Here is an 18,465-nt window from a genome sequence, read left to right as displayed (position 1 = left end):
TCGAAGGCCTTCTAGACGCTGGAAGAGATCGTCAATTGTGCGTGGCACCACGCCAGGGTCACGGCGACTACATGTCGTGTCGCCAAACAATGTAAACGTCTTGCCACTCCCTGTCTGTCCGTATGCAAAAACGCATGAGTTGATGCCATCAACGGCGGCGCTCACGGCATGCACCGCTGTAGAGAGATACACGTCCTCCTGTGTGCCATACTCAGGAGGACGAATAAAGTCACTGTCACGAATCAATGGCATCTGCAGCATGGAGTCTGCATCCATGGAATTGAGACACTTGTCGTATTCAAAGTAGCTTGCTGTTGCCGTTGATGTCAGGAGTTTCCTCGCAAGGTTCTTATACTTCCCCCCTGAGGAGCGGGAGGTGAGAAGCTGCACCACACTATCCGCATCCCGTGCCACGCATGACGCGTCATCAATGGACCTTGGGTCATGCAGCACCACCACATTCTCAAGCGTGGAGACACAAATACGCTGGGCATCTTTGATGTTTTCCCGCATCAAGCGTCGTGGAGCGGTGTTATTAACAGCCATGCCTGGTACCGTGGCGACATCACGAACACGCACGCATACAAAGATATGCCCATCATCAGGGTAGTCTGACCCCATGGCTACGGTCCAATTGCCTGCTTGCCGGTCTCGCTTTTATTCCTTATTTTTTCTTTTCTTTTCTTTTCTTTTCTTGCTGCTGCGTGTAGAAATAATAAATTGCTCCACACCCACACGCACACGTACAAAAAAAAAAAAGGAAAAAGATACAGGCAGAAACGCCTCCTCTTATCTTTTATTTCTTACCTTCACTCTAATCTCAAAATCGCGTCCCGTGCCTTCTTTCCAAATAATGAGGGAAAGGCGCTTGTGTTTGTATACGCCGCAAAGAAACGAAAAACACTATAAAGTAAACCAAATAAATATGTGCACACCCGGAAGGGAGGGAAGTAGGAGTGGGAGGCCTAAAACAATGTAATCCCAAAGGGCAAAGTAAAAAAAAAAAAAAAGATGGGAATCACAGTTTCTCTACGCCCCTCACTTGCTTCTGGCCCCTGTTTCCTTTTTTTTTTTTTTTTTTTTTTGTGGTGTGTGTGTTTTGCCTGTTTGTTTGCCTTCTTCCCTTCTGTGTGGTTTGCTGTTTGATTGGGCGGTTGGGCAGCAGCACGTGCGGGAAAAGCCCTGAAGGTCAATCAACAAACAGAAGAAGCAGATGCACCCAAGACCTGCTGGTGCCCCTTTTCTTCAGGAAGCCAAAAAGAAAAAAAAGAAAAAAAAAAAAAAAAGAAAAAAAGTAAAAGACAACGAGCGGCAGAGAGAGATACAAACATGCATGCATGGAGCAGGCGCACCGCCTCATTTTCATGTGGCCTGTGGACTTTCATTGGTCCCTTTCATTGGGTCAAAAACAAAAAAAAAAAAAACCGGCAGATGTTCCTTTTACACTCCTTCCCGCAAGCAAAATTGGAAACAACATAAAATACAATGGGAAGAGATACAATAAATAATAACAGTAATAATAAAAGAGGGAGAGAGAGCGAAAAGGAGCAATGACACGTTTGCTCACACTCCCAAAACGTCACATCGAAACGCGCACGCATACATACATTACATATATATATACATATATATATATAAACAAAATGTACGCACCCGATTGAAATGAATAAACAACAACAAAAAAAAATGCAATAAAAATCACAGTGACAGAAAAAAAAAAAAAAAAAAAAAAAAAAAAAAGAGTAATGAATATAATACAAAAGTGGTGACAGCAGAAAGAAACAAAAAAAAATTTAATAGTTGGAAATTTTTTTTTGTTTTTTTTTTTTTTCCTTCCTTCATTCTTTCCCCTCTTTTTCTTTCGCCGGAAACATTATTTCGGCTCGACCTTCACGGCAACGCGGTAACAAAAAATGAGGGTTCCGCGGAGAGTTCATCGGGGTCTGCCTTTCCAAAGAAGGGAGCTGCCACGGCTCCAATTGATCCTGCCCCTAAGGAACGTGAGGGCGGGCTCACGCCCAATACAGTGATGCGGGAAGACGGCTCACTCGATTTTTTCAAAATCCCTGGCGCCGCCACCGAAGAAAACGCCCCCGACGCAGTCGACGATCCCCCAGCATTATTTTCGTTGCTGATACTACCGTGTGCACCTGCGGCACTGCGGCCATTCCGTGCTAAAAATGGGTTTGGTTGTCTGAGATGGTCCTGAGCGAATGCGGAAGAAAACGGCACTGATGAAGGCAATCCCGTTGTTACTGCTGGCAGCGGTGGCGGTACCGCGTCCCCTGGCCTCCGTTGTATCTCCATTTCTAACATACGTTGAATATTCCGATGATGACTGACCATGTCGTGTAAATGAGATTCATAGCGGGCGGCATCCGAGGTTGGAGACGGCTTGCGTTGCGTGGGTGGATTCGGTGCGGACCACACGGGTACGTCCAAAGCAGAGGGAGCAGCTGTGTGTTCTACTTTTGTCTCCACGTTCGGCACCGATATTGGCGTGGCGGATGGAAAAGAAAAATTTGGCGCCAAAGAAAAGGCTCCAACCGCTCTTGTGGGATCGTAGAGGGATGGACCGAATGAAAAGGGCGGAGGGGCTTGAAAGAGCGGAGCCGACACATTCGCCGCTCTCCCGTTTGTTGAAGGCCCAACAGAGGACGGGAACTGTTCCGGCGACTTCTTTGAAGAAATTTCCAGCCACTCCTTCTCCGCGGCTACAATGGCGGGATTCACCCCACCGCCGTTACTGCAAGGCGGCGACTCAGAAGTAGCCCGTTCCGTCCCTTTTCTTCTAATTGCCGGAAGACGTTCCTCCTCCTCATCCTTCCTCCTCTGATTTTCATCCATTTGTTTCTTAAGATCCTCCTGCAATTGTGCCCTACGGCTCTTACCCGACAAAACCCTTTTATTCCCACCCCTCATAATCTCGCCCGACTCTTGCCGCTCGCGCTCCATCGCCAACCGCTCCTGTTGGGCAACCCGTTGCCGCTCTCGTCGTGCCGCTTCCTCTTGCTGTCGTTCCTCCGCTATCTCCAACTGTTTCTCGCGTTCTCTCTGAAGACGTCGCTCCTCACATAAGCGTGCGTTTTCGTTTTGGATCTCTATAGCTTTTTGCCGCTCGCGTTTCCGTGCAAGAAGTTCATCATCTTTCGGCTGTGGATACGCAGTAATAAAACCCATTGCCGGCTGTGACGTTGGGCGCTGGTCAACATTGTCCTTGTCAAATTGACTCCTAAGATTCGTATTGAGATCGTACTGGCGGTCACGTGATGACAAGACCGCTCGTGACGGGGAGTCTTTTAGCACAGGCGGAAGTACCGGCGGCGACGCCGGTGGCATAGGAGGAAGGGTCTGCTGCACGCCCGGCACTGATTTGTAAGTGCCTGGCACAGATGGCAGCGCGGAAGCAAAAATCGCGGCATCAAGTGTTGAGGGAATATGCGGCGGGGGCCTATTCACTACTGTGGAACTATGCAACCAAGGCGTCGCGTGGAGTGGAGGAAGCGCGGAAGGGAAATTGAGAGGCTTTAAAAGCGGATCATTCCCGTGGTATTTGGCATTGCATTCCAGTGGCAATAAGTTCATAGATGGTACATTTGAGGCTACCCTCGGTGACACCTGTGGTTCCCTTTGTTGCATGGGTTGATATGGCTGCGGTGACGGGGAATGCGACGGCGAATGCGACGGCTGCGAAGGCAACGCTTGCCAAGAAATGGGGTTCACGTCGGGTCGCCGCTGCGGAAAACGGCGCGCCCTATTACCCTGCTGCACGACCACGTGTTGTTGGGTCCCTAATTCATACTTCTCATCGCTATGACCAATTTTACCTGCCACCTGCTGCCTCTTCTTGCGCTGCGCAAGGAGCATATCGCCCTATTGCCTATTGTATACTCTGTTTCTAAAGAGCTGTGACCACGGGTGGTTTATCCCCGCCCTGGCTTTGGGCCCCTGTGGCCTCAAGAGAGCAGAATATGTACTGTACACCCTACAGGCACAGAAAACCCCAAACACACATACAGACACGAAAGCCCAACATGAAAGGCCGTGGAAGAACAAAAAACAAAAATTTTACAGTGATTACGTGCACACAAAACAAATGCAAGAAAACGCAAACAGAATGAAGATTGCTAAAGTTTTTTGGGTTTCTATTCCTTTGTTTTTTTGTTTTCGTGTCTGTACATTCTGAAGGATCTTGGACCCAAACAAGAAGAGAGGCGCACACAAACGGAATAAAAGTAACCCAAAAGAAGAGAAGAGACGCCCTTTCGTTCCTTCTCTCCCGCCTCGCACATCATCGTCCACCGCGAAGAGAACAGACGTGGGGAAAAGGTGGAACGGTTGAATGGGGGGTAAACAACAACAATGAAAAAAAAAAAAAAAAAAAAAAAGAGCAGAAAAGCCGAGAAGCCACGCATTGAGAAAAAAGACAAGAGTTTCCCCCTTCAATTCCCCTCCAACCCTAAAGGGGTAAAGGCAACGCCACCATCTGCTCCAGCTGGTTACGCTTCTGTACACCTTCCTTCTTGATTGCCGTTATTTCGTCCGCATGCAACTTCTCTAATATCAACATCTGTTCCTCCCCATTCGAAGCAAGCTCGTCGCACTCTTTCCGCAGGACTTTTTCCTCCTCAGCTAATTCCTCTGTTCGCCGCTTCAGGGCCTCAATATCCTGCTGCACCCGACTTGTGTCCTTCTCGCCTTTGAGCGCCAACCGAAATGCGTGTCCGACGCGGGATTCAAATAATTCCCGATGCGCCGTCTGAGCGGCCGTGCGCTCCGTGTGAATCTTAAGCAGCAAAAGTCCCCGCTCCCAGCACTCGGCAGTCACTTGTCGAATCACCTCTAGAAAACACTCCGCCAACAGCAGGGAACGCAGTGGACAGATACCGGTGCGCTGGACACCAAGCTCTTGCATGCGACGGCGAAGCTTCTCATGCGTCTCAACGGTTTCCGTGCGAGAGACTGGGTGTGGGCTGCCGTGCTGCACCCACAGCACCCCGGCCTCGTCATGCCACGCACGCGGTGTGATGAAAGAGTCAATCACGATACGAACGTTGGGGTCGACGGCGCGTTCGTCAAGAGGGAGCCCGAGGCGCCGGCGGAGTTTCAGCGACCGCTTTGGATCTGACGGCGCGAACGGGAGATCGTAACGAATGAGCGCCACTTCGGGGTCCACAGGGCCGTCTACAAAAATGTACTTGCGTTTCAAGGCATCCACCTCCCTCTTCGGCGTCATTCCTCTTCCTCCTCCCCCTGCCATTGTTGTTGGTGTTGGTGTTGCCTCAACCGCCTGTTGCGACATGACTTCGGTGGGTGTGCGTGCCGTCTTTCCTTCTTTTCCCCTCCCCCGTCGTTTTTCGTTGCTCTTCTCGCCCACCTTCCCTTTATTCCCTGGAATGCTGTACAAGTCTGTTCTCCCTCAACAACAACAAAAAAAAAAAAAGAAAAAACAGGCTGCAAACATAAAAAAAAAGAAAGCCAGTTGCATCTCCAAGAGTGCATCGGCCAAATAGGAACTCTCAACGTGCCGGCACACAACCACAGTCGCACATGCATGTACGGTACCGCACATAAAAAACAACAACATCTGAGCAACCCGTCACTCACACAAAGAAAGAGAGAAAAAGACGGACAGACTGAAGCCAACAGACTCAAAAGAACCTCCGCCCAAACACAGAACACTTCCCTTGAAAGAAAAAAAGAGAAGTTAAGGCAATAAAACCGCCTCATAGACGTGTTTCCTTCTTAGAAACCAAATCCTTCGGCCCTAGTAGTACACCAATTCCCGCATGCTTTGCGGCACATCCGTCGGGGGCTCCTCCGTGTTCAAGAAGTTGTAATCATCCACCGTCGTCGAGAGAATCTCTGCAGAGGCATCAAAGTACGATAACTCAAGAAATCGTTCGTAGTGGTGTACGTGAGAACGAACATTATACAACCGCGTAAAACGCTCGTATATTGTCTCTAATTTCTGAGCAATGGAAGTGTGATTGGCCAGCATCAGCACGGAATCCCGGTGTCCCAACGGACTCACACTACAGAGAGCCGTCTTGAATCCGTCCTCGTTCCAGTACACCAACTTTTGTCTTTCACGAATACGTGGAATATTACGGGCCAAGTCACCAACTGTGATCTGCGGACCGCGGGCAATGAGAGCCGTGGCCAAGCAGGTGCCAGCATCCTTCGTAAGCGCGGATTTCGTGCCCCCAGAGACATCAACATACTGGTGGTCCTTCTCCAAGCAGGAAGCAAGCAACGTATCAATAGAACGCGGGCCGGCAGCTACCGAATATCGCGCGACATTGAGTGGAGCAATAGCAGCTGTCAAAAATAAGAGGCGTGGATAAGGGACAAGATTCGTCGTAATCTCATTGATGTCCATGTTCAAGGGACCAGGAAACCGCATCGCGCAGGTCAAGTTACTCAGCAGCTGTGCCACAACTGCGTTCATCGAGTCATACGGCAACTTTGTCTTGGTCGGTTCGGCCACACTGTAGGTGTGGACATCCGGCACTCCCCCGCGTAATATTTCCCCGTCTGCATTGTGCATGGACTTTCGCCCAAGTGCGCTGTCTGCCATGCGGGAAAGTGCATCATTGTCCAATGGCACCACCGCATCTGCGTGCTCAATGAGTTCCCGGACTGCGAAGGCGGTGTTGTATGGTGCCGTCACCACATCATCCACAGCTCCCGGCATCACTACAGGGCAGATGCGAAAAATGTGTGGAAATTCCTCCTCCAACATCCCCAACACACGCGTGCCTAGACCGGAACCGGTGCCACCGCTCAGTGAGTGCATCACAAAGAAAGACTGAATACTGTCACAGCACTCAACCTGTCCCCGGACAGAGTCTGAGATGCTATCAATGTATTTGTCGCCGTACTCCATGTGTCCTACTGCCCAGTTGTTGCCCGCCCCGCTAACATCGGAGACAAAAAAGGTCGCATCAAAGAGGCCCTGCAAAGGTCCACGTAACATGGAGCGCAGTACGCCCTCCTCCATGTCAATCGCAACGCAACGTGCCTTTAATGCCACGCTTCCATCTTTGCCAACAGGCTCAGAAATGAAAAGCGCATCGCGGGCGTCAGGGTACTGCGGGTTGGCCTTTTGTTCCTGCATCATGACATCCCACCACTTGAGGCCGAGCTGGTTGCCGCACTGGCCGACCTGAATAGAGACTATCTCGCGCGGCATCGGCCTCCCCACACACACCGGCAAATTGGAAAAAAAAAAAAAAAACAACTAAACCCCACCACTCCTCAATCTCTCTCTCTCTCTTGCTGTCTCTCTCCCTCTATTTGTGTGTATGTGTGTCGTTGCTTTTGTCTTCCTTTTGGGCTTTGTTGGCGCTCTATATTACGATACAACACACTCTCGCCTTGGAGGTAATATAATGTTAACAACGACAAAAACGTTTACAAATCCAAACAAAGAAAATAAGGAACAAAGAAAAAAGAATGCACATAATCACATACCATTCTTCGTCGGACAGAAATTACAAAAGAGCAAAAAGAGAAGAAAAAAGACTTTCATGAAAAAAAAAAAAAAAAAGGGCAATGCATCCATAAATGCAATCCTATGAATGAAGTGCAATGAGGAATATATAACATATAACTCTGCGCATGGGCACACCGTATCCCTGTGTGTGTGTGTGTGTGTGTGTGTGTGTGTGTTTGTGTTTGTGTGCATCTTTGCTCTAAGATCTATATTTTATTTCCCACGTCAAAGTAAATCATCCTCTAACGTCTTCAGTTGCCGCCTCACTATCTCCACGTACTCCCGAAGTCGTGCCTCCTTCTTTTGAACCCTCTCTTGGGTTGCGTCAAATCGTTTAAGCAATGCAGTCAATGCAAGTCGCTTCTTGCCTGCACTCGTGGAGCTGCTGCCGTTTTCTCCATCACTGTGGCGCTGAATGGCTGCCACCACCTGTTTCCGCTTTAGCTGCAGCTGCTCCTCTTGATTAAGAACGCTGGCGTGATGCGTCTGCAGCAAATCAAGCTGATCCCGAAGCTCCCGCATGAGCGCCTCACGTGCAGTCGGTGGACGCGGTTTAGCTGAGCGCTGTGCCCCCGGCGATGGTGTTGATTTCCCCTTCACATTTTTCTGCCGTGACTGCCGTGCCGCCGGGGATAATGAGGGTGATGATAATGACGCGTTTTTCTTGCGTTGGTTTGTACTCACAATATTTGTTTCACTTTGTTCCAGTTGACGAGGAGGGAGCCGTTGCGCTCTTTTCTTCGCCGAGGAATAGCTGACGGAAGAGCACGGGGAAATGGAGCATCGCCTTGGTGGAAGCGGCTCCTCCTCGTCCGCAGATGCCACGGCGTAAGAAGCGGCAGCACCACTCCCCTGACGCACGTTTTCACCGGAAATGGTGGATGCGCAGTCCGACCACGAAGAGTCGGAGGTGGAGGCAAACGTCATTTTGTCGGTAGCTGACGGGAAAAATAAATCGCGATGGCCGTTCCGTGCGGAGCCAACCGACTTCAAAAGGCTACGCGCACTCGCAAGAATACGGTCAACTTCCGCGGTGGATAGCCGCGCATTCCCCGCCCCATCGCCACGGACGCCGCTCCTCACGCACGCAAAAGGTTCCGCCTGCGGTGAGTGATACTCCGGCGAAAGGCGCCTGTCGATTCGGACCGCCCCAGACGACGACGAAAAGGAGATTGCAGAAGGCGGAGGTGTCGTGGGTGCGGCGCCGCCACCTCCCACCATCACGCGCTCTTCTGTCAGTGGCGAAACCACCACAATCGGATCCTCGTGCGCATCAAAAGAAGGATTTGCCTGCGGCAGCGTACCTTCCTCGGTGCGCTTCCCAAGCTTCGAAAGCAAACGATTTCGCTTTTCCTGCAAAGAAGCAGAGGTTTGCAGCGTTGTCACACCAACCTTCAAAGACGGAGACAAAGTTCGACTCCGACTTCGTGTAGGCGATAAGGAGTCGTCTGCCTCGTCACGAGAAACAAGACCATCCGTCTCCCTGTTGGTTTTTTCACTCTTGGCATTGCCGCTGAGGTGATGGCTTGAAGATGTACTCAACAGTGGCCTCTCATCACGCTTCACAGAAGTGAATGCCGCGTCTCTCAACATTAACGCCCCCTCAGACTTCAAGAGTCGCTTCTTTAAAAAAAGAATATCATCCTCAAGCCGCTCACAACGCATCTTTGCCTCCCGCCCCCTCTCCTTCCATACATGATTCTCCTCCTTGAGCTCTCTCGCCTCCCGTTTCCACCGTTGCTTCTCCTCTTTCATCTCATTTAAGGCGTCACGCAGACGCTTGTTTTCTTCCATATGTGCAGCCAACCTCTCTTTGAGCACCGTGAGCTCAGTAAATTCATCGCTTCGCCCCGTGATTGCTGCTTCCTCGATCCGACCCCCACTTCCTCTCTGACATGTGGATGTCGAGACGGTACGTGTCGGTGGCGGTGGTGTCGATGACCGCTCCTCAGCAGAATCCCCACGGGTCAAAGAATATCGACTACGACAAGAACAGTTGCTATTGTTACTGCCGCTTCTTACGCTGTGAGGGCCATTGCTCCCTAAACGCTCAACAAGCAAAGGCACAGCGCCAAGAAAACGCTCTTGCATACCAAGAATCATACTGTCCTTTGCTTCCAGCAACCGCACTAGCCGCGCGTTCTCCGCGGCGATATCAACTGTGGGTTCCTTCTGTCGTCGCTCATGAACTGGTGCATGGTCCCTATTTTCTCCCTCGCTCATGGACGGTAAGAAATTCGGTGCGGATTGTGGTTGTGGCATTTCTTCGGCGATTGATTCCCCCTCCCCCTTTTCATTTTTCTGCCGCAGCCAACAGTTTGCATCCAACGAAGCCTGCAGCGTCTCTTCCGTCTGCTTCCCAAGACACCTTGCCAAGGGCGGTGGTGGTGAAGCGCTCACCGCTCTCATTCCCCCTGTGCAGAGCGACGGCGAACGTGGATTGCCGCTCTCGGGTGAGATGTCACAATCCCACGACGGCCGCAGACCACTAGACGACGCACTATCTTCTTGGTGCGGTGGTGACTCTTCCATCTTCTCCCTGCGACCCCTGCAATCCCTGCATGTAGGTTCATTGGGTGACATATCACACCCAAACAACTTGGGCAATGGCGAGCCATCAACATCGGGCGGTCCATTGCTGTTGCCGCTGCGGCACTCTTGCACGTGACCAGCATGAATTGGTTGCAGCAACGTCCGCCCGTCAGTTTCACCTGTTGGCGACCGCACGGACTCCTCGCGTGGGGCCGAACATGAGGGATGCAAAGTACTCAGCGGTGAAACAGAGACGGACACGCGGGTATTTGCAGAATCCTCCCTTTTGAACACGCAGAGAGCTTCTCCCTTTCCTCTGCTCGTCGCCACGGGCAGGACGCCCAAGGACAACGCGGACGTTGGGGCCACGGAATCATAAATCTCTCTTAGGACCATCGCCAGACAGAGAACAATGTGCTGCTTACTAGCCATCACGTCCTCCAGCTGCTCCAAAAACCGTAAAACCGCATCATGTGGACCCCGCTCGCGGGTTCCATGCGTTCCATCCCCATCGTTTGTTTCTATCACGGCGGGGTAGTAGTAAAGACTGCCACTTTTGGCGGCGGTGGCTGCAAATAACTCGGACAACTGCATGCCCAGCGACTGCATCGCCTCTTCCTGCAATTGAGCAAGACCCATGAACTGCTCCCGCAGAGACGCCACCCGATTGCAGGGCTCCCATAAAGCCTCAGAAACTCCGCCTGTCTCACTGGCAGCCGCAGACCTTCCCGACTCTTGTCTAAGGCAGGACTGAAATGGCAGCAGGGCACTATCAATGGATTCAGACAGCTTTGGGTTGAGTCCAGAATGCTTCAGCTCAAGAATACGTAGCCGCAAAACCTCGCGGTCCACATCGTCCAACGCAACAACAGGCGTATGAAGCGGTCCACCTCCACGTCTGGGTGTCGGAAATAGACGTTCGCGAAGTGTTGTGAGCATCGTCACACTCTCGGATTGAGTTCTTTGCGCCCGCACCAGAAGATCCAAACAGCGACGCAGCGCAAAAGACCCAACAGTGCCGTCAACAGCACCCGAAGAAGAAGAAGAAGAGGACGAAGCAGAGGCCCACGCCGTCGTCGGTGCCTCCCTCTGGTAAAGTGATCGACGGCTTTCGACATGACTGTTAAGATGGCGCTCGACCAGCGAGGGTGCGTTGAGCCCCCGCCACTCTGAATTACCCAGCGGCGAGGAAAAGTATGCGGTGTGTGCCAGGCTCTGCATCTTCCTCCCTCTCCACTCCTCAGCCGTCCGCGTCTTCCACAGGCACGATGACTCCCGTGAGTTGCTTCAAAGAAATACACACAAGGCGTTGCAGTGAACGCCGCGGCCACGCCGCTCTATCAGCGCTCTCCACACACACACACAAAAAAAAAAAAAAGGAAAAAATAAAAATAAAAATCAATAGGACTCACAAGAAAATTATCGTTTCCCGTACCACCAGAAGACATGCGTACCGCATAAAAAAAAAAAAAAAAATTCAAAAAAGATAAAAAATGTTCGGCCTCACTGAAATGCGGTGAGGATCACATTTATGGTTCTGATGGCCCATGCAAAATAAATATTGTCAACTGGGAGAAATATAAGAAAAAAGGGGATTATTTCCTAACACCCCATCAATTTTTCCACTCCCAAATCCAACATTCTTTTGCTCCTTTTTGTCCCCCGCCCCTTGTTTTTTTTTTTTTTCTTGCACCCACCCAGACCAAAGATTTCTTGTAGAAATCCACTCTGTCCTTTACCCCCTTCCCTCCACTAATGGATGCAGCCTATAAACCCCCGATACAGTGTACACATGAAAACAACACCCCTATTTCTACACTTCCCTAATTCCCTTCCTCAATATACATGAATAAAAAGAGTCATTTTGTATATATATATATATATATTTGTATGTTTTGATCGCATGATTATTGTGCTTGACTCACTCTTTCCTGTAGTTCCCTAACTTCAGCCAGCAACTTCTCTGCGCGCAGGGCATCACGTTGATGGGCATACCAGTAGTTGTACTCTTGATCCACATGACCCATACGCAGTGCCTCACCTTGTAGTGTGGCAGACAAACGATGGCTGCTGTCATCTTCCTGCATACTAGACAAATTTTGCAACGCCTGACGGCGATGCATACGTTCTATTTCATTGTAGTAGAGTACTGCCTTTCTTCTCAGTTCAACATGAGGACCGTCCCTTTGCCGTTCAAAGTACTCTGATATTTTGTATCGAAATGGAAACACTGCAGTCGTGCCCACAAACACCAAGAGCGCAGCGTATGAATGCGGTGCATAACTCATAAAGCCTACTGGTGTGTACCACGGCCGCTTCGCATAGCGCACCATTTTGCCAGGAATATCGCTAATGCACGGTTTGTCTGTTTGTGTTTAAATGTATACTGCCCCGCTATATATATATATATATAAGTATTTATTTATATATATGTATGTATGTATGTATGTATGTATTTAAGCCTGTGGGTGTCTGTTATGTCTCTTCTGGGGTTGGCGGTCTCTTGGCCACTCCCCACTCCACTCGATTCCCACCCTTCTACGTGTTCCACCGCAAACCGACAAGAATAAATTTATTTTTTTTTTTTTTTTTGGCAAAAAAGAGAACCACAAGAAAACGCATAAAAGCAAAAAAGCACCACAAACAAAAGCAAAAAAAAGAAAAGAAAAAAAATAAAATAAAATAAAAATAAAAATGATCTTTGTTTCCTTCGGCCCATCCGTCTCTCCCTCTCCCATTCCTCCTCTCTACCAATCTCCATCAAAATAACAACAAAAACAACACGCAAAAAACAACAAAAAAAAAAAAAAAAAAGGAACACGCGTCTTTCAAGCTGCATCACTCGCAGTAATACGGGGCAAAGCAGGTAAAACACGGCGCCAAAAGAAAAAAAAAAAACAGAAAAAGGGGAGTATGACGGTGCTTCAGTTCCCAGTGAACAAATATCTACATCGAAAAGTTTGGTGAATCCGCCACGCCGCACCATGGGCACTGTTTGCCCAAAACAATGTAGCGATTCCAATCCTCCGGGTTTGCTGGTCGCTGGCAGTTACGACATCTTGTCAGCCCCCCGCCAATGATTGGGTAGCCAGTCACAGCACACTCAGGGAATTTTTCTCCCGCAGGAGACCGCAGTGCACCCTCAAACATCTCCACATGATTTTGTGGGTCCATTGTTGTTGGCAAGTGTGGGTCAAAACTGCTCTCAATGGAAATGGTCAACACCCATTTGTTGACTTCCTCCTCTGCCGCCACATCCACACTCGACGATTTCGGCAGTAAGTATTTCTTGGGGAAGTCTGTGGAGTCAAATTTGCTGTCATCGATGCTCGAGCTGTCGGTGGCACCCTCCGCTATCTTCTCCGTGATGTCAAGAAAGTGGTTTAGGTAAAGAAATGCAATGGCGTCTGATCCAGCATTCTTTGCGGCCATGCCGGCATCAAAGAAAGCCTTTTCTGGTGCAATATACGGAATCCATCGAGGGAGACCAAGGAGAAGCTTCATTGCGTAATCGCCCAAAGAGAGATCCAACATATGTGGGGCCATGTAATAAGCGTGAATGATATGTGCCAGCGCATTTGCCCTTTCGACATCCTCTGGTTTTTGTCCAGATGTGGCCATGCTCTCTGAGACATTGATAAGGCTTCTGTGGAAGCCATCTAACTTCAAATTGCTTTCAGCCTTCAGTGGCATCATGGAAACAAGTTTCTCGGCCATATCCAACCATGTGTCATAGAAGCGAAAGTCGCCTGTATCAAGTGGTAACTCCTCCACCACGTCAAGAGCGTTTGTTAGTTCATCTTTGTTAAGATGGTACTTCATCTGCAACCCTGCCACGTATTTCATTTTTTCCGGAGTCAATTGCTTCGCTATACGGATGGCATTCTCCCAGTCGTTGTTGGCAATGTAAGCCTTGAGTGCAAACTCTGGATCAATTTCCTCAACCACCTTGGCGTCCTTCATTCCACCATTTTCAATGCTGTCCTGCACAATGGCCCGCTTCACGTAGTCTTCCAACTCAGGGCTGATGCGTTTGGCCAGATATTCCGCGAGGTCAAACTTCTTGCCCTGTACATACATGTTGATTGCACCCTTGTAGTCTTCGCAGTCCTCTAAGCATTTACCCGCCTCAACATATCGCTTGGCATCTTTTAACTTCTCCGTGGCAATGCGAAGGACTCCCTTAAGCATATTGCGATCATGCTTCTGGGCCACCTTCACCGCACGCACCCAGAGACTGGCCAAAACGTTAGGATTAGGCACCCGCTCCGGTGTGGCGCCGATGTTATGTATCCACGGCCAGCTGATACTCTCCATGTTCCTCCAACACTGCACTTGCCTCTTTCGGGTCATTTGATTGAAGTGCAATGCGCTTTGCAATCTCGCCAAGCATCTCAGGACAATGTTCTTTTGCCAGCCGTTGAGCCTCTGTGTAGAGCCGGCTATCCATGTACATTTTCAGCAATGGCTCTGGGGTGTTAGCACGGAGAAACAAAGCCTCCGCTTCGCGATGATTGCCCTTCTGGAAGAGTTCCCGTCCATTTGCCTGAAGAATAGAAGAGATAGCCGTCTGATCATATCCCTCTGCAACACGCATGGCGTTTTCAAACTCTTGTTGATGCAGATACATATCAATCGCCTCACGTGGTTTACCAGACTTTAAAAAGGCATCTTCTGCCATGCGGAAGTCCCCTTGATCCTCATAGTACATGGCGTACTTGAGGTACACATAAGGGAGTTTAGCGGGCTGTGCAAGCTGTGACCATTGCAAAGCCAAATCAAATTTCTGTGCCTCCAACGCGGCATCAATGCCAGCATCCACAAGAGAAAACTTCATCAGTAGCCGCACACCGTCCTCGGCTTCCACCACCATGGCGTTGGAAAGGACCACTTGCTTCGCAGCATTCGCTCCACCGTGCACCTTGGCAACACGTACGGCATCCTCCCACAATTCACGGTCGCGGTACATATTGACCGCCCGTCCCCAGTCTTTTCCAGCCACGTAATGTGTCTCTGCCATTTTAAAGTTCTTCTCCTTCTCAAACTGAGCCGCCAGGGAAAGATGTGTTTTGAGCAAATAATCCGGGCGATAGGCCTGAACAAGACGAATCATATTTGTATAGTCACGACTCTTTTTGTACATGACAATTGCCTGGTCCGGCTCATTCACTTTAAGGTAAATGCGTTCTGCTCCGGCGTAGTCACCCTTTGTTTCCAGCTGCTTTGCCTGATCCACAAACAGTGCAACAAGCTGCTGTTGTGAGAGATGACGTTGCGCCACACGATACATGTGATCGGACATCCCCGCTCGACTGTACATCTCGACAGCCTCATTGACGGAACCAGCCTTGATGTAGAACTTCTCCGCATCCCCATACTGATGTAGCTCCTCGTAATGGTGAGCGATGTTTTTGTAAAAGCCCTTCACCGTCTTGTCATTATCGGCGCCCACTGCCTGGCCCTCAAGAATGTGTGCTGCCTTGCTCCATTGACGGGAGTCAATCGCAGCCTTCACGGCCTTGCCGTATTTGTTTGCCTCAATGTAGTGATTAATCGCCTGATCCACGTGTTTCTGCCCAACAAGGTAGTCACCCCATGCCTCTTCCAGCGCCGCTACCTGATCCGGATGAGCCCGTTTTGCAAACTCCACTGCACGGCTGTACACATGACCCTTTTTGTACGCCTCAATGGCGCGATCATCCATCTTGAGTTTCTCAAAGAAATCACCAGCCTTTTCAAACACTTGTGCCTTAAAAAGTGCGGCCGCAATGGCCTCAAGAAGTTGTGGTTCGGGCCTCAATTCATTGGCCGAAACGACATTTGCCGCCCGTGAGGGAGTGCCGCCACGCAAATACAAATTGATGGCATCAATTAATTTGCCATCCCGTTCCTTTTGTTCGCCGGCCTTCTCAAACTGGCCTGTTTCCATCAACCAATTGTAGTATTGTGCACGCTTATTTGCCAACTCCGGCCAACCACGTGCCTCAGCGACATTGATGCTTTCATCAAAGCGATTCATTTCCTCCCACATGGCCATCACCTCTTCAATTTTACCGTTTTCAAGGAATACCTGCTCAGCCCGCTTATACTCCTTGTTCAACATAAAAAGTTCAGCCCGCACGGTGTAGTGGTCGTAACCATCTGTAAGGCCATCACTGGCCTTTGCTGCTGCCGCCGCAAGTTCATTGATATGATTCAATGCGTTCACCTTTGCAACGTCGCCAAGGGCCGCGTAGCAACGCTGGGCTATTTGTAGTTTCATCTCCCTTAGTGCCACGGTGGCCAAATTTGCCCACATAGCCTCCGTCTCAGGAGTGAGAGCAATCTGATCAAGCAGATCACATGCCCTGTTATAGTCATGGTCCTTCATGGTTGTGCCAAACTCAATAAGAGCTTCGTCCAGACCGTAAGCAACGGTGTTAATGCCCTCGTCCACAATGACTTCCGTCTTACCGTTGCCACGCTCAATACCCTCCACTTCACCTTTAATCGGCACAACGGCAACACGGTCAGGGGCATCAATGCTATACCACACACAAAGTTCAACGCGGTTCTGTGCCACCACCACATCACTACCAGGAACCCACTGCACATATGTACAGTAATTCAACAATGTGGTGCGGGTTTGCTCCTCTACGTCATATAGAAACAATTGATGTTGCTTGTCACGAAAGAGTAACTTGTTGGCGCGATAATTGAGTTCAAGCCAATCAATCCGGCATTGGTGGGTAACGCGTGCGACGGTTATCCCACTTCCAAGATCGTCAATTTGAATTGTTTGTCGATCAATAAGATAAGCGATAAATTTACGTGCCTGTTGCTCACCTCCTCCGCCATTATCGTTGGGCTCATGTACGCGGACAGAGATGCGATGGGCGTTGCGCTCCTCCGTGCGGCAGGTGCCCAGAAGTTCTTTCTTGCCATACTCAATCAGACAAAGCTCCCCTGCCGCAAATACCATGCAAACCTGCGGGTTTTCAAACACAAACTTCTCACGACCTGACAATCGCCATGGCACCTCCGACAACTTACACGAGATCAGGTCACCAACAAGAAGAGTCGTGGATGTGTAGGCCACCAGGTAACGGTCATGATAGACATTGACACGTTGGACCTCATAGCCCAGATTCGAGCGCAGCACAATACGGGTTCCTGTCGCCAGTCGCTTCACAATAACTTGATTATGACTGACGTATGTAAACTCAAACGCACCACGAAGGCGGTACCGCTTCAGGCAGGCATCAAACATGTCTACCGCTCCTGTCAATGTTCCTGTCACGATGCGACTTCCATCATACTTCCACGCCATGGCGGAAAAGCTGTAAGAATTGGGAAGGTTTATTACAATTCCCTCTTCCCATTTGCGGGAGCGCAGGTTGTAGTCAAAAAGACGAAACTTCTCCCGGCACGCAAGAGCAATCGTCTGCCCACTGGGATTAAAGCACCCCACCGTGAATTCCCCTTCTTCCTCCACCTTGTAATCAATGTTCTGAACCTTCTGGCCATTGCGGTCGTAGAAAGTGACATGCCCATTTTGTCCCGCTGCACAAATGTGTTCCCCCCAAAGCAAAACATACGGGGCGCAAGAGTGATGAAAAATCTTCTTTGATCCAGCCACCTCGTTTGCCTCCTCGGAATCAAACGTGTACTGATAGACAGAGCCATCCAAGTGACCACAGATGACTTTCTGCCCGTCGGCGTAATTTGCCACGGACACCACGGCGTGATCATGTGCGTAGAGTGACTGCGACTTATTTGATTTCAAGATCCCAACCTTCACCTTCCCTTCCAAAGTCCCAAAGACAACAAGCTCCACTCCCTGCGTCGTGTTCGGCCAACACACGCAGGTGACCCCATTGCTCTGTGGAAATTTGCTGCAAATGGCCTTCTTTTCCCCCCACTCAAGTCCAATCCGGTAGATGGCCACCATCCCATCGGACTGCGCCACCGCAATCCGGCTGCTGTCCGGAGAAAACACCATCCCGCGTATCACAAACGACTTTCCAGCCGAGTTATCTGCCGCCTTCGTGGGAAACTTGTCGCGCCGCTCGCCAAACTCGTCGTACAGGTTTACAAAACGATTGTTGTCGGCAACTGCCAGGCGTTTGTTATTTGGCGACCAGCAGATAGCCTGCACGCGGGCAAATCCTGGCTGAGAAGCCAGCAGCGTTTTGTAGTGCTTCACTTGCATTTCAAATAAAAGATACCAATCACGCAGCCCGCCTTTACCTGCCTCTTGTTCTCCTTCTTTTGTCCCTGTGTGCGCACGTAATCTGTGGCGCCAGCTTCTATTGATGTTGCCGTTTGTTGTTCTGTTTTTTTTTTTTTTTTTTTTTTTTTCACTCCCTGCTTTTTTGATGCGTGTTCCTCCTCCACACGGATACACACACACACTTTTTTTTTCTTTTTTCTTTTTGGCGCTCTCTCTCTCTTTC

The 18,465-nt window shown here is 49.9% G+C and overlaps 6 protein-coding genes and 1 pseudogene across 6 annotated transcripts, besides 23 other annotated features; all 7 read right to left on the bottom strand.

The window, feature by feature from the left end:
* Tc00.1047053509967.189 (kinesin, putative) lies at positions 1-621 on the bottom strand (the record flags this gene model as incomplete). The annotated part of the gene is made up of 1 exon (XM_810203.1): positions 1-621. A coding segment is annotated over one exon (621 nt), but the record flags the coding sequence as incomplete, so codon positions are not given.
* Positions 1-1,023: a sequence feature (heterozygous, non-Esmeraldo-like haplotype).
* Positions 661-696: a microsatellite.
* Positions 1,024-1,424: a sequence feature (areas merged during assembly that could not be assigned to a particular haplotype. This can correspond to areas where the two haplotypes were merged or to regions with more than two copies in the genome that were merged during assembly.).
* Positions 1,059-1,085: a microsatellite.
* Positions 1,256-1,294: a microsatellite.
* Positions 1,425-1,503: a sequence feature (heterozygous, Esmeraldo-like haplotype).
* Positions 1,504-1,822: a sequence feature (areas merged during assembly that could not be assigned to a particular haplotype. This can correspond to areas where the two haplotypes were merged or to regions with more than two copies in the genome that were merged during assembly.).
* Positions 1,600-1,637: a microsatellite.
* Positions 1,711-1,740: a microsatellite.
* Positions 1,808-1,831: a microsatellite.
* Positions 1,823-1,969: a sequence feature (haploid, Esmeraldo-like haplotype).
* Positions 1,891-3,867, bottom strand: Tc00.1047053509967.180 (hypothetical protein, conserved; the record flags this gene model as incomplete). Its single annotated transcript, XM_810202.1, has 1 exon — positions 1,891-3,867. The coding sequence occupies one exon, from the start codon at positions 3,865-3,867 to the stop codon at positions 1,891-1,893; it is 1,977 nt and encodes a 658-aa protein (XP_815295.1).
* Positions 1,970-18,465: part of a sequence feature (heterozygous, Esmeraldo-like haplotype) that runs on past the window's edge.
* Positions 4,366-4,388: a microsatellite.
* Tc00.1047053509967.170 (dynein arm light chain, putative) lies at positions 4,460-5,302 on the bottom strand (the record flags this gene model as incomplete). Its single annotated transcript, XM_810201.1, has 1 exon — positions 4,460-5,302. One exon carries the CDS (start codon positions 5,300-5,302, stop codon positions 4,460-4,462), a length of 843 nt encoding a protein of 280 aa, XP_815294.1.
* Tc00.1047053509967.160 (epsilon tubulin, putative) lies at positions 5,768-7,195 on the bottom strand (the record flags this gene model as incomplete). Its single annotated transcript, XM_810200.1, has 1 exon — positions 5,768-7,195. One exon carries the CDS (start codon positions 7,193-7,195, stop codon positions 5,768-5,770), a length of 1,428 nt encoding a protein of 475 aa, XP_815293.1.
* Positions 7,265-7,297: a microsatellite.
* Positions 7,642-7,687: a microsatellite.
* On the bottom strand, positions 7,724-11,251 carry Tc00.1047053509967.150 (hypothetical protein, conserved; the record flags this gene model as incomplete). Its single annotated transcript, XM_810199.1, has 1 exon — positions 7,724-11,251. The coding sequence occupies one exon, from the start codon at positions 11,249-11,251 to the stop codon at positions 7,724-7,726; it is 3,528 nt and encodes a 1,175-aa protein (XP_815292.1).
* Positions 11,395-11,428: a microsatellite.
* Positions 11,488-11,525: a sequence feature (AT_rich).
* Positions 11,898-11,918: a sequence feature (AT_rich).
* Positions 11,938-12,363, bottom strand: Tc00.1047053509967.140 (hypothetical protein, conserved; the record flags this gene model as incomplete). The annotated part of the gene is made up of 1 exon (XM_810198.1): positions 11,938-12,363. One exon carries the CDS (start codon positions 12,361-12,363, stop codon positions 11,938-11,940), a length of 426 nt encoding a protein of 141 aa, XP_815291.1.
* Positions 12,426-12,511: a microsatellite.
* Positions 12,596-12,622: a sequence feature (AT_rich).
* Positions 12,672-12,725: a sequence feature (T-rich).
* Positions 12,817-12,844: a microsatellite.
* Positions 12,984-18,221, bottom strand: Tc00.1047053509967.120 (annotated as a pseudogene).
* Positions 18,346-18,370: a microsatellite.

Source organism: Trypanosoma cruzi, genomic scaffold, assembly GCF_000209065.1.
Source record: "Trypanosoma cruzi strain CL Brener 1047053516557 genomic scaffold, whole genome shotgun sequence".
Classification (NCBI taxonomy): Eukaryota; Euglenozoa; class Kinetoplastea; order Trypanosomatida; family Trypanosomatidae; genus Trypanosoma; species Trypanosoma cruzi.
Note: the sequence above shows the minus strand (reverse complement) of the source record. Positions and strands in the feature narration are given on the sequence as shown.